The 14,976-nt window shown below is 40.5% G+C and overlaps 1 protein-coding gene across 1 annotated transcript; it reads left to right on the forward strand.

Annotated features, from left to right (window-relative positions):
• The first annotated feature begins 4,435 nt into the window (after positions 1-4,435).
• Positions 4,436-4,966, forward strand: LOC123460207 (cyclic AMP-dependent transcription factor ATF-1-like). The gene has a single exon (XM_045148318.1). The coding sequence runs from the start codon at positions 4,436-4,438 to the stop codon at positions 4,964-4,966; it is 531 nt and encodes a 176-aa protein (XP_045004253.1).
• Positions 4,967-14,976: the final 10,010 nt, after the last annotated feature.

Below are 14,976 nucleotides of genomic sequence, written 5' to 3' on the forward strand. Positions count from 1 at the left end.
GATGCACAAGGGGGGGGCACATGGTTCTGAAGTTTGTTTGCAGTGGCTGGAGGCCCTGATGTGCCCATTCCCTCTCTCTCCCTCTTTCTTTATTAAACAAATAAACATATAATACTTAAAAATATTTTACTTATTTTCACAGAGAGAGAGAGAGAGAGAGATAAAGAGAAGAAAGACAGAGAGAAGAGAGACAGGGAGAGAATGGGCACACCAAGGCCTCCAGCCACTGCAAATGAACTCCAGATACGTGTGCCACTTTGTGCATCTGGCTTTTTGTGGGTACTGGGGAATCAAACCCAGGTCATTAGGCTTTGAAGGCAAGAGCCTTAATGGCTGAGCTATCTTTCCATCTCAAAATACAAATTATACACAACACACACACAAACTAGTACCATCTCCTGAAGCTTAGTTAATGGCAATTGTACCAAGTTTGATTTAATACTCAGTAGAGGAAATCCAATGAGCATTTATAGGGAAACACATACTAGTTTTGTTACTTTCATGTCATGTTAAGGCTATTGCACAGGTAAAATGCTTATTTAAATATAGCACATTTGACCAAAGTGGTAGTGTTTTTGTTTTGTTTTGTTTTTCGAGGTAGGGTCTCAATCTGGCCCAGGCTGACCTGGAATTAACTATGCATTCTCAGGGTGGCCTCAAACTCATGGTGATCTGCCTATCTCTGCTGGGATTAAAGGCGTGTGCTACCACACCCAGGTTTTTTGGTTTTTAAAGGTAAGGTCTCACTCTAGCCCAGGCTGACCTGGAACTTACTCTGTAGTCTCAGGCTGGCTTCTGACACAGCGATCCTCCTACCTCTGCCTCCTAAATTTTGGGATTAAACGTGTGCACCACCATGCTCGGCAAGCAAGGTATTTTTTTAAAAATATATTTTATTTTGTTTATTTATTATTACTTATTTGAGAGAGAAAAAGAGGGAGGGAGGGAGGTAGAGAGAGAGAGTGAGAGAGAGACTGGGCACGCCAGGGCCTCCAGCCACTGCAAATGAACTTCATGTGCTTGTAGCCCCCTTGCACATCTAGCTGACATGGGTCCTGGAGAGTTGAACAGGGATCCTTTGGCTTTGCATGCAAATGCCTTACCCACTAAGCCATCTCTCCAGCCCATGCAAGGGTTTTGACTAGTTTTTTTTTTAAATTTTTATTAGCATTTTCCATGATTATAAAAAATATCCCATGGTAATTCCCTCTTGACTAGTTTTAATTTGTAGTTTCCTCATCAGGAAAATGTGAATTTGATAATTCTGTTTTACATAACTTGATGGAGGGATCAAATACTTCCTTGATATTAAACTTGGCATTGTACCTGGTACTTGGTATGGAGCAAGGCCCTACTCTTAAGATGATCAAGGGGAGGGAGGGAATTACCATGGGATATATTTTATAAACATGGAAAATGTTAATAAAAATTAAAAAAAAATAAAAAATAAAAAAATAACTAGGACAACTGCAAAAAAAAAAAAAAAGATGATCAAGGGCAAGCTGGGAAAGCAGGCATTCCAGGAAACTGGTAGCTTCTTGGCAAACCCCAAACTAGGGTTTGGACCTGTGTGGGCCTGTACACAGATCCACAGAGTTGAGTGGTCCATTTCCTTCTCACAGCTTTGCTTGGCCTCCACTGCTCAGTATGAAGAGCAGGGCTAAGCAAACTGGTCGTGGGGAGCCAGAGAAATCGCCTTCCACTCACTCAGCAAGCCCCGCTGAGCTCTTCCAATGGAGTTCACCGTGTCAGTAAACTGTGGAGGGACAGTTTTATTCAATCTTCCTTTCTGAAACTGCTCTGATCACCCAGCCCTCCAAGTCACAGCCTGCCCCTTCCACTTGCCTCCGAGTTAGGTTTAGGGCTGAAGTTCTCTTGAGGCCAGAGATGGGAAACTTTTAGGCCAAAGATGTAATGATGTTCATTAATCTGAGACCAGAGAGCTATAGGAAGTCGTGCTGTGACCATCAAACCCTCAGCAGGTCTTGGGGACAGGGCAGCCAGATGAATCCTGTCTGAGAGGGACTGTGGTTCTGTAACTCCTAGCTTCTAGGAAACAGAGACATAAGAATCGCAAGATCCTATCTCCAACACACATACACACGCACACACAGAGGATAATGAATATGTGTGATATGTGATTGTCCTTGGAGTGGTGTCAACATGGGTGTAAGATAATAGTGGTGAGAAAGAAGAAAGGCATCAGGGAGGTCTGGTAAACAGCGAGTACCTGACTGGAAGGTGAAAGCAGTTGTACTCCAAACTATATGGAGAGAATGGGCCTGCCAGGGCCTCTTGCATCTGCAAACAAACCCCAGACCCATGAGCTACATTGTGCACTTGGCTTCACGTGAGTATGGGGAATTGAACCCAGGCCATCAGGCTTCAAGCACATGCCTTTAACCACTGAACTATCTCTCCAGCCCCCATTTTAACTCTTTTTTTTTCGGGGTAGGGTCTCACTTTAGCCCAGGCTGACCTGGAATTCACTAGGTAGTCTGAGACTGGCCTCAAACTCACAGTGATCCTCCTACCTCTGCCTCCCAAGTGCTGGGATTAAAGGTGTGTGCCACCATGCCCGGCTAATTTTTATTTATTTATTTATTTTTGGTTTTTCGAGGTAGGGTCTCACTCTGGCCCAGGCTGACCTGGAATTCACTATGTAGTCTCAGGGTGGCCTCGAACTCATGACAATCCTAATCCTCTTACCTCTGCCTCCCGAGTGCTGGGACTAAAGGCATGTGCTACCACGTCTGGCTTCTGGCTAATTTTTAACTCTTTTTAAGGGTATAATGTAGTGACAAGGGTTACATTCACACTATTATGCCAATATTACTGCTATTCATTTCCAGAAAATTTTCCTCGATCTAGATTGAAATTCTATGTTTGTTAAACACTAACTCCCAGCTCCTCTCCAATGTTACCTAGCCACTGGTAATCTATATTTTACTTTTTGTCTCTGTGAGTTTAACTACTTTATCTCATATAGATAGAATTATATATATGGTATCTGCCCCTTTGTGTCTAGTATATTTTATGTAGCATGATTTTAAGGTTCATCCATGTTGTTTATTCTTTTTATTTTTATTTTTGGCTTTTTTTGGGGGGAGGTTTTTCAAGGTAGGGTCTCACTCTAGCCCAGGCTGACCTGGAATTCACTATGGAGTCTCAGGGTGGCCTCAAACTCCCGGTGATCCTCCTATCTCTGCCTCCCGAGTGCAGGGATTAAAGGCGTGTGCCACCACGCCCGGCTATTTTTTTGGCTTTTCGAGGTAGAGTCTCATGCTAGCCCAGGCTGAACTGCAATTCATTATGTAATCTCAGGGTGGCCTTGAACTCACGGCAATCCATCCACCTCTGCATCCCAAATGCTGGGATTAAAGGTGTGCATCACCACACCTGGCTTATGTTGTGTATTCTTTATTACAGAACAGGCTCTCATATAGCCCAGGCTGGCCCCCAAATCACTATGTAGCTGAGGATGACCTCTCCTACCTCTACTTCCTGAGTGTTGGGATTACAAATACATGCCACTACATCCAGTTTATATGGTGCCAGGGATCAAGATGGTCCTGGAGATCAAGCCCAGGGCTTCACACTTGCTAGGCAAGAACTCTACCAACTAAACTACACCCTAGCTTCTTGCTGCGTATTTTTATAAGAAACTTTTTTTTTTTTCGAGGTAGGGTCTCACTCTGGCTCAGGCTGACCTGGAATTCACTATGTAGTCTCAGGGTGGCCTCGAACTCACAGTGATCCTCCTACCTCTGCCTCCCGAGTGCTGGGATTAAAGGCATGTGTCACCATGCCCAACTCTATAAGAAACTTATTTGTTTTGTTGTTTTGAGGTAGGGTCACAGTCTAGCCCAGGCTGACCTGGCACTCACTCTAGTTCCAAGTTGGTCTCAAACTCACAGAAATCTTCCTACCTCTGCCTCCCAAGTGCTAGGATTAAAGACATGTGCCATCATGCCTGGCAGTAAAGAACGTTGTAAAGGTTTGCCCCCACCCCCTGCCCCGGGCCTGGTGTCGATCACACCCGGGACGGTGGAGGAGCGCAGCCCAGGACAGCTAGCTCTCCAGTGGCCCTGCGCGTCCGCCCGATCCCGGGAGAGGCGCGGAGAGAGGGGGACTGGGAGTGGACCGTGTCCGCCCGATTGGGAAGATTCCCACCAGAGTAACACTTAGAGACTGCACCTCAGCCTGGTTCCGCAGTTCAGGGAGCTCCTATTTCTCATCTGGCCCAACAGGTTTCATCTTTATCAGAAAGTGAGAGTCTCAGGACTCACCTGACAGCATAGGCTCCTCACAGAAAGCTCACGGGATCCTAGCACGGTGCCCTCTTTACTGAAAAATTTTGAAAAACCTCTCTTCTGCAGAAACACGAAGCAGAAAAGGAGACGGAGAAAATCCTGGAGTTTCTGCTCTTACTTCCATGTCTGTTCCAACTCCCATCTATCTGACCAGCAGCGGACAGGACACTGCCATTGCCCCAAATGGAGCCTTGCAGCTGGCCAGTCCAGGCACAGACAGAGTACAGGGACTACAGACCTTAACCATGACAAATTCAGGCAATCCTCAGCAAGGTACGATTCTCCAGTATGCACAGACTTCTGATGGACAGCAAATACTTGTGCCCAGCAACCAGGTGGTTGTGCAAACTGCATCAGGAGATGTGCAGACATACCAGATCCTCACCATACCATTGGCCACTTCGCTGCCACAAGCTGTGGTGATGATGTCGCCTGCCACTCTTACCTCTCAGGCAACTAAGACAGATGACCCCCAGTTGAAAAGAGAAATCAGATTGATGAAAAACAGAGAAGCTGCTCGAGAATGTCGAAGAAAGAAGAAAGAGTATGTCAAGTGCCTGGAAAATCGAGTTGCAGTCCTGGAAAATCAAAATAAAACTCTCATAGAAGAGTTAAAAATTTTGAAGGATCTTTATTCTCATAAAAGTGTTTGATTTTTTTTTTAAAAGAAGGTATTTTTGTGGACTGACCCAAAAATTAGATGGATTTATTTTTAGCGGAGTTTTATAAAGTTTTATAAAAGTGAAGCTAATTTTTGTTTAGGCTTTTGCAATGCAAAGGTAAATAAATGTCTTTATGCAAGAGACCTGGTCACAGGATGAAGTGGCAGATGGGCTTAAGAAGCTACCGGCACAACTGGGGGCTTTGCAAACAAGAAACATCCTCAAGAAGCAAGAAGTGAACTTCAGCAATTCAAGTTTTCTAAGTCAATCCAAAAATGGCATATAAGGTGAAATTTAGTAAATTGAATTTGTAAATCAATTTACCCTGTATGTATGCATTTCTTACTGTTTCTTGGGATTGGCCTTTTTCAGTTGTATGTGGTTATATGTGTATTTTATTTCTACCAATAAATTCTAAATTACAAATGTAAAAGAAAACTTGATACATTACTAAATATATAAATTATGTGGTCTGATTGTGTGTATCTGTTGTATTGTGAAGTTTTTCAGATGAGTTTTTTTTGGGTGGGGGGGTTGAGGTAGGGTCTCACTCTAGCCCAGGCTGACCTGAAATTCACTATGGAGTCTCAGGGTGGCCTTGAACTCATGGCAATCCTCCTACCTCTGCCTCCCGAGTGCTGGGATTAAAGGCGTGCGCCACCATGCCCAGCTTAAATGAGTTTTTAAAAGTAAGTTTCTTGAACTAGAGAGGATTTTTAAGAATGGGTTAACTGTTTCTAAGGTATTTTTCTAAAAGGCTTGCAAGGTACATGAATGAAGTGGGATGATTTTGTAGCATTTTTTTTTTAATCAGAAAAATGGAAAAAAAACTGTTTTAAAGTTTGATACTTTTAAATAGTTTTTTTTTTATTGTTTGTTTGTTTTACGAGGTAGGGTCTCACTCTAGCCCAGGCTGACCTGGGTGTCTCAGGGTGGCCTCGAACTCACGGGGCGATCCTCCTACCTCTGCCTCCCAAGTGCTGGGATTAAAGGCGTGCGCCACCACGCCCGGCATGATTTGGTTTTTTGATTCTGTATCCTAAATGCTATCAGATACCCATTACCTTTGTGCTTTAATAGAATGAAGTGTTTACAAAAGCTCTGAAAATACTTTTTATAAAACCTGAAAATGCATACCAAAGCTTTCCAAGAGAATTTTACAATCAGTTTCTTATAAGGGCTGTCAGTTTCTGAGATAGAGCAGTTAGTTGAGGGAGTTTTACGTTAGAGACTATTTTGTAATGTAGCGAATGGTACCTTTATAAGAAGAGTTACTTGCCAATATATTTTTATAGCTAATCTTTATAAATTCTAATGTTGAGTTTTAATGATTATTTTAAATATTTTATGTAGTTTGTTTAGTGAAAATCTGCATCTCATCCTTTTTATATGATGAGAAAGTTATCAGATTGGCTAATATTTGACATTGTAAGTTTTATATGGAAATCTAAAGTTCAAAATGTCAGTTACACAAGTGTTAAACTCTGTATTCTAATTTGTATACACCTTGAAACTGTACTGCAAAACCGTTGTGCTTGTTTCATATTGTCGTCTATGAAATTAAAGAATATTTGATAAAAAAAAGAAAGTTGTAAAATTCCATACTGTTCAACTTTGATCAGAACTGCACATTAGAATGAAACTTTCACAGAGAAGCCGGGTGTGGTGGTGCATGCCTTTAATCCCAGCACTCGGGAGGCAGAGGTAGGTGGATCAGCGAGAGTTCAAGGCCACCCTGAGACTACATATTGAATTTCAGGTCAGCCTCAAAAAAAAAAAAAAAAAAAAAAAAAAATTCCAAGGAGAAAGGCTGCAATCTAGTTTTTTTTTTTTTGCAAGGAGAACAGAGAGAAGTGACAGCTGCTGTTGTCTAGACCAGGGAAGATTAAACCAAGGCTGTGGAGTGGGGCAGCAAGTAGGTAATGGTAGAAAGCAAATTACCCAGCCAGAGGATGCTACTAGGAGGCTACTTGGCCTCTGCCTACGTGGGGAAAGCTCATCAGATCCACTCCCAAAGCTTCAAGTATAACCTTGAGCACAGATTCTTAGTCTGAGGACGGTAGGCTCCTGGGAGGTCCACGGTTGGACTTTGAGCATATGCATAGACCCTTCAGGATCATATCTGTTACTCTGAGCATGTAACTATGTGGGAAGAGAACGCTCATAGCTTTAATCACGTGCTCAGAGATCAGCCTAGTAATAGCTCCTGCACAAAGCCTTCCTGGGTCTCATCTACAGAATTCTTCAGCATGCAGTATTTTCTCTGGCTAAGTCATAATCACTAAGCACATCTTCGCAAATTACTCAGGGTCATAGATATGCAATTAGTTCTGTTCTTTATTCCTAAGTGGATAAAGTCAGTTTTTTTTTTTTCCGAGGTAGGGTCTCAGTGTAGCCAGGCTAACCTGGAATTCACTATGGAGTCTCAGGGTGGCCTTGAACTCACGGTGATCCTCCTGCCTCTGCTTTTAACTGCTGTGCTATCCTTCTAGCTCCAGCATTTTATATCATCATTTAAAGGCTTTGGGAAGATATTTTTAAAATTCTATCTTCTGTTACTTCTTTTTTTTTGAGGTAGGATCTCACTGACCTAGAACTCACTATGTGGTCTCAGGCTGGCCTTAAACTTGCAGTGATCTTTCTACTTTAGCATCCTGAGTGATGGGATCAAAGGTGTGTGCCACTACGCCTGGACATTCTGTTAGTTTTTTTGTTTGTTTTGAGGTAGGGTCTCACTGGAATTCACTCTGTATTCTCAGGGGGGCCTTGAACTCATTGCAGTCCTCCTACCTCTGCCTCCCAAGTGCTGGTATTAAAGACGTGAGCCACCATGCCCGTCTTCATTTTGTTAGTTTAAATATATATATATATATATATATATATATATATATATATATATATATTTTTTTTTTTTTTTTTTTTTTTTTAGGGAGACTTCTGGTTAAGATGGAGGCATAGGAACCAAGCCAAAGCAGCCTAGGGGAGAAAAAGCCAAACAAACAAACAAAAAAAAACAAAAAAATAAACAGTCCTCTTCTCCTGGAAGGTGAGGTGTATGAGAAATTACCAATGGCAGCAGAGAAGTAGGAGAGATCCAGAGCATCCAGAGCCCACAGAAGCAGGCAGAAGTGGCTCCAGCAGCGGTGGCACCAGGTCCAGCTGGCTCCAGTGGTAAGGTTCAGGCTGAGCCACAGGAAAAGCCAGGTGAAGAGACTCTCCACGCACACTGAAGCTCCTTGCAAACTCAATAAATGTGAAGGGAAGATGGCAGGGAAGAACAGAGGAGCAGCTTGCGAGGAAGATGATTGCGAGGGCCAGTGGGGAAAACATCAGCCACCACCCACAGCCTCCCCTCCCCCACAGCCAGCATAAGTGTAAGCGCCAGCAAGCACCAGAGACCTGGGGAAGGGAGCTCACCCACACAGCACCCGACAGGCGATCAGAGCAGCGATCCAGCGACCCAGCCAGCCTTCCTGAACCCACAGTGCAACAAAGAGGTACCTAAGCAGGAACGCAGCATAACTGACAGCAAAATCATCCTGAAAGGTAACTGGGATTACACCAGGGAAGGGTCTCGCATGGTCACAAGCTGACTTGAAACCCTCAACAGACCAGAAATCTTTGCCTCCTAGTTGACAGGATTAAGGGTGTGGGGCAACGCACATCCTAAGGGACTGTGACTTTGATAAGGATCTGGTAGTCATAATACCGACTTTTGCATAAATAGTCTGTGCTGTTTTTCATTGAATGTGTACATTGTCTGGTTAAATTTTAGAATCTGCCTGTATTTTGTTCCATTTAGCCTTCTTGAATACTCTCATAGCAGGCAAACCCAATATCTAGGTTCACTTTTGTAGTTACTCTGTTATTAGTCTATAGTTAGTCTTAAGAGCCACACCTAGCACCTTAAACTCCTACTCTGAAGATATATAACATCAGATTGATACATCTAATAATACTGCAGCTAATTACAAAATCCAAGCATTAAATTAATCCAAGATGCAAAAATATGTACATTATAACACAAGAAACAGAAAATTAAGATAATATACACCCACCAAAATGTATTAATGCATCAGAAGTAACCTCCAGTGAGACTGATTTAGAGGAAATAAGTATGAATGGGAATTTCAAGATATTTGAAACACTATGAAAAAGATCAAACATACTAATTCAGGGTATAGTAGAAGGAGAAGAATTTCACTCCAAAGGCATAGTAGATGTTTTCAATGAGATCATAGAAGAAATCTTCCCCCAAGTTGGGAAAAGAGATGCCAATGCAGATACAGGAAGCCTTTAGGACACCAGAAAGACAAAACCTGGAAAGAACCTCTTTTCGCCATATTATAATTAAACTACCAAACATAAGAACCAATGAAAATATATTGAAAGCATTAGACAGAAAAATCAAGTCACATACATAGGCAAACCCATCAGGATGACAGTAGATAACTCAACACAAACTTTCAAAGCCAGAAGGGCTTGGAATGATATATCTGAAAGATAACAACTGTCAACCAAGGTTACTTTATCCCGCAAAGCCATCCATTCAGATAGATAGAGAAATAAGGACATTCCACAACAAAAGCAGACTAAAGGAATATTTGAAGACAAAACCAGCTCTACAGAAAATACTTGAAAGGATCCTCCATGCTGAAGAGAAAGAAAAACACACATACAAGGAACCTGGAAAAAACAAGCCATACTCAAATACTAATTAATACAAGAGAGCAAAGGTAAAACCAGAACTACAAAACAAGAAAAATGGCAAAAATAAACACACACCTTTCAATAATAACTCTTTTTTTTTTTTTTTTTGGTTTTTTGAAGTAGGGTCTCACTCTGGTCCAGGCTGACCTGGAATTAACTCTGTCATCTAAGGGTGGCCTTGAACTCATGGCAATCCTTCTACCTCTGCCTCCCAAGTGCTGGGATTAAAGGTGTGTGCCACCACACCCGGCTAATAATAACTCTTAATATCAGTGGCCTCACTGCTCCAACCAAAAGACATAGGTTTGCCAGGCATGGTAGCACACGCCTTTAATCCCAGCACTCAGGAGGCAGAGGTAGGAGGATTGCTATGAGTTCGAGGGCACCCTGAGACTCCATAGTGAATTCCAGGTCAGTGTGGGGTAGAGACAGACCCTACCTTGAAAAGTAAAAAAAATAAAAAAATAAAATAAAAAGACATAGGTATGCAGACTGGGTTAAACAGAAGGATCCTTCAATTTGTTGCCTCCAAAAATCTCACTTTTCTACAAAGGATGGACACTATCTTAGGATGAAAGGTTGGAAAACAGTGTTTAAGCACATGAGCCTGGAAAAGAAGCAGGGGTTGCTATCCTAATATCTGACAAGGTAGACTTCAGTCCAACATTAGTTAAGAAAGATAAGGAAGGTCACTTCATACTGATTAAAGGCATACTCCAACAGGAGGACATTGCAATCCTAAACATATATGCATTGAACACAGGGGTTCCCAACTTCATCAAACAAATGCTATTAGAACTAAGGTCACAGATAGCACTAAACACAGTTGTAGTGGGTGACTTCAGCACCCCACTCTCATCAATTGACAGGTCATCCTGGCAACAAATTAACAGGGAAGCATCTGGATTAAATAAGGTCATAGAAGAAATGGACCTAACAGATATGTACAGGACATTTCATCCAAATGCTGCAGAATACACATTCTTTTCAGCAGCACATGGAACATTCTCTAAAATAGACCATATATTAGGACACAAAACAAATGTTAATATAGGAAAATTGAAATAATTCCTTGCACTCTATCTGATCATAATGGGATCAAAGTACAAATCAATAGTAAGAAAAGCTATAGAGCATACACAAAATCATGGAAACTAAACAATACACTACTAAATGATAAATGGATCAATGAAGAAATCAAGAAGGAAACCAAAAATTTCATAGAGTCAAACTATAATGAGACTACAACATACCAAAACCTTTGGGACACAGTGAAGGCAGCTCTAAGAGGGAAATTTATAGCTTTAAGTGCCTATATTAAGAAATTAGAAAGGTTGCAAAAAAACAATTTAATGTTTCACCTTAAAGCCTTAAAAAAGAAGAACAAGGGCTGGAGAGATAGCTTAGCGGTTATGCACTTGCCTGTGAAGCCTAAGGACCCCGGTTCGAGGCTCAGTTCCCCAGGTCCCACGTTAGCCAGATGCACAAGGGGGTGCACGCATCTGGAGTTCGTTTGCAGTGGCTGGAAGCCCTGGCATGCCCATTGTCTCTCTCTCTCCCTCTATCTGTCTTTCTCTCTAAGTCTGTTGCTCTCAAATAAATAAATAAAAAATGAACAACAAAAAAGAAGAACAAGGCAAACCAAAAATTAGTAGATGGGAAGAAATAATAAAGATTAAGGCAGAAATTAATGAAATAGAAACCAAAAAACAATCCAAAGAATCAATGAAACAAAGAGTTGGTTTTTTTTTTTTTTAAATTTTTATTAACATTTTCCATGATTATAAAATATATCCCATGGTAATTCCCTCCCTCCCCACCCCCACACTTTCCCGTTTGAAATTCCATTCTCCATCATATTACCTCCCCATTACAATCATTGTAATTACATATATACAATATCAACCTATTAAGTATCCTCCTCCCTTCCTTTCTCCACCCTTTATGTCTCCTTTTCAACTTACTGGCCTCTGCTACTAAGTATTTTCATTCTCATGCAGAAGCCCAGTCATCTGTAGCTAGGATCCACATATGAGAGAGAACATGAGGTGCTTGGCTTTCTGGGCCTGGGTTACCTCACTTAGTATAATACTTTCCAGGTCCATCCATTTTCCTGCAAATTTCATAACTTCATTTTTCTTTACCGCTGAGTAGAACTCCATTGTATAAATGTACCACATCTTCATTATCCACTCATCTGTTAAGGGACATCTACGCTGGTTCCATTTCCCAGCTATTATAAATTGAGCAGCAATAAACATGGTTGAGCATGTACTTCTAAGGAAATGAGATGATTCCTTTGGATATATGCCTAGGAGCGCTATAGCTGGGTCATATGGTAGATCAATCTCTAGCTGCTTTAGGAAGCTCCACACTGTTTTCCACAATGGCTGGACCAGATTGCATTCCCACCAGCAGTGCAGAGGGTTCCTTTTTTTCCACATCCCTGCCAACATTTATGATCATTTGTTTTCATGATGGTGGCGAATCTGACAGAAGTGAGATGGAATCTCAATGTAGTTTTAATCTGCATTTCCCTGATGACTAGTGACGTAGAACATTTTTTTAGATGCTTATATGCCATTCGTATTTCTTCTTTTGAGAACTCTCTATTTAGCTCCATAGCCCATTTTTTGATTGGCTTGTTTGATTCCTTATTATTTAACTTTTTGAGTTCTTTGTATATCCTAGATATTAATCCTCTAGCAGATATATAGCTGGCGAAGATTTTTTCCCATTCTGTAGGTTGCCTCTTTGCTTTTTTCACTGTGTCCTTTGCGGTGCAAAATCTTTGTAATTTCATTAGGTCCCAGTGGTTAATCTGTGGTTTTATTGCCTGAGCAATTGGGGTTGTATTCAGAAAGTCTTTGCCAAGACCAATATGTTGAAGGGTTTCCCCTACTTTTTCCTCTAGCAGTTTCAAAGTTTCCGGTCTGATGTTAAGGTCTTTAATCCATTTGGACTTAATTCTTGTGCATGGCGAGAGAGAAGAATCTATTTTCATCCTTCTGCAGATATTTATCCAGTTTTCAAAACACCATTTGCTGAAGAGGCTGTCTCTTCTCCAATGAGTATTTTTGGCATTTTTATCGAATATCAGGTGGCTATAGCTACTTGGGCTTACCTCTGGGTCCTCTATTCTGTTCCACTGATCTACATGTCTGTTTTTGTGCCAGTACCATACTGTTTTTGTTACTATGACTCTGTAGTATAGGTTAAAATCAGGTATGGTGATACGTCCAGCCTCTTTTTTGTTGCTCAGTATTATTTTAGATATTCGAGGTTTATTGTGATTCCAAATGAATTTTTGGATTGTTTTTTCTATTTCCATGAAGAAAGCCTTTGGAGTTTTGATAGGGATTGCATTAAATGTGTAGATTGCTTTAGGTAAGATTGCCATTTTCACAATATTGATTCTTCCAATCCAGGAACATGGGATGTTTCTCCACTTTCTAGTGTCTTCTGCAATTTCTCGCTTGAGTGTTTTAAAGTTCTCATTGTATAGATTCTTTACTTCCTTGGTTAGGTTTATTCCAAGGTATTTTATTTTTTTTGATGCAATTGTGAATGGGAGTGATTCTCTGATTTCATCCTCTGTGTGTTTGTTGTTAGCATATATAAAGGCTACTGATTTCTGTGTATTTATTTTGTATCCTGCTACATTGCTGTAGGTTTTGATCAGCTCTAACAGCTTGCTAGTAGAGTCTTTAGGGTCCTTTATGTATAGAATCATGTCATCTGCAAATAATGATAACTTGATTTCTTCCTTTCCAATTTGTATCCCTTTTATGTGTGTCTCTTGCCTTATTGCTATGGCTAAGACTTCCAAAAGTATATTAAATAAAAGTGGGGACAGTGGACACCCTTGTCTTATTCCTGATTTTAGTGGAAAAGCTTCCAGTTTTTCCCGATTTAGTAATATGTTGGCTGTAGGCTTGTCATAAATAGCCTTTATTATATTGAGATATGTTCCTTCTATTCCCAGTCTCTGTAGGACTTTTATCATGAAGGGATGTTTTATTTTGTCAAATGCTTTCTCTGCATCTAATGAGATGATCATGTGATTTTTGTCCTTCAACCCGTTTATGTAATGTATTACATTTATAGATTTACGTATGTTGAACCATCCCTGCATCTCTGGGATAAAGCCTACTTGGTCAGGGAGAATGATCTTTTTGATATACTCTTGTATTCTGTTTGCCAATATTTTGTTGAGAATTTTTGCATCTATGTTCATGAGGGAGATTGGTCTGTAATTTTCTTTTTTTGTTCTATCTTTACCTGGTTTTGGTATCAGGGTGATGCTGGCCTCATAGAAGGAGTTTGGTAGAATTCCTTCTTTTTCTATTTCCTGGAAAAGCTTAAGAAGCAATGGTGTTAGCTCTTCCTTAAAAGTCTGGTAAAATTCAGCAGTGAATCCATCCGGGCTGGGCTTTTTTTAGTTGGGAGATTATTGGTAACTGTTCGGATCTCCATGTTTGTTATAGGTCTATTTAAGTGATTAATCTCATTTTGATTTAATTTAGGTAGGTCATATAGATCAAGGGAATCATCCATTTCTTTCAGATTTTCATACTTTGTGGAGTATATGCTTTTATAGTATGTCCCTATGATTTTTTGAATTTCTCTGGAATCTGTTGTGATGTTACCTTGTTCATCCCTGATTTTATTAGTATGTGTCTCTTCTCTCTTTCTTTTGGTCAGATTTGCTAAGGGTTTATCAATCTTGTTTATCCTTTCAAAGAACCAACTCTTTGTTTCATTAATTCTTTGGATTGTTCTTTTTGTTTCTATTTCATTAATTTCTGCCCTAATCTTTATTATTTCTTCCCGTCTACTAATTTTTGGTTTGCCTTGTTCTTCTTTTTCCAAGGCTTTAAGGCGAAGCATTAGGTCGTTTACTTGCGACCTTTCTAATTTCTTAATATAGGCACTTAAGGCTATAAATTTACCTCTTAGAACTGCCTTCATTGTGTCCCAGAGATTTTGGTATGTTGTGTTCTCATTATTGTTTGACTCTATAAAGTTTTTGATTTCCTTCTTGATTTCTTCATTGACCCACTCATCATTTAGTAGTGTATTGTTTAGTTTCCATGATTTTGTGTATGCTCTATAGCCTTTCTTGCTACTGATTTGTAGTTTAATTCCATTGTGGTCAGATAGAATGCAAGGAATTATTTCAATTTTCCTGAATTCGTTAAGATTTGCTTTGTGTCCTAATATATGGTCTATCTTAGAGAATGTTCCATGTGCTGCTGAAAAGAATGTATATTCTGCAGCCTTTGGATGAA

Source organism: Jaculus jaculus, chromosome 1 (genome assembly GCF_020740685.1).
Source record: "Jaculus jaculus isolate mJacJac1 chromosome 1, mJacJac1.mat.Y.cur, whole genome shotgun sequence".
Lineage (NCBI taxonomy): Eukaryota > Metazoa > Chordata > Mammalia > Rodentia > Dipodidae > Jaculus > Jaculus jaculus.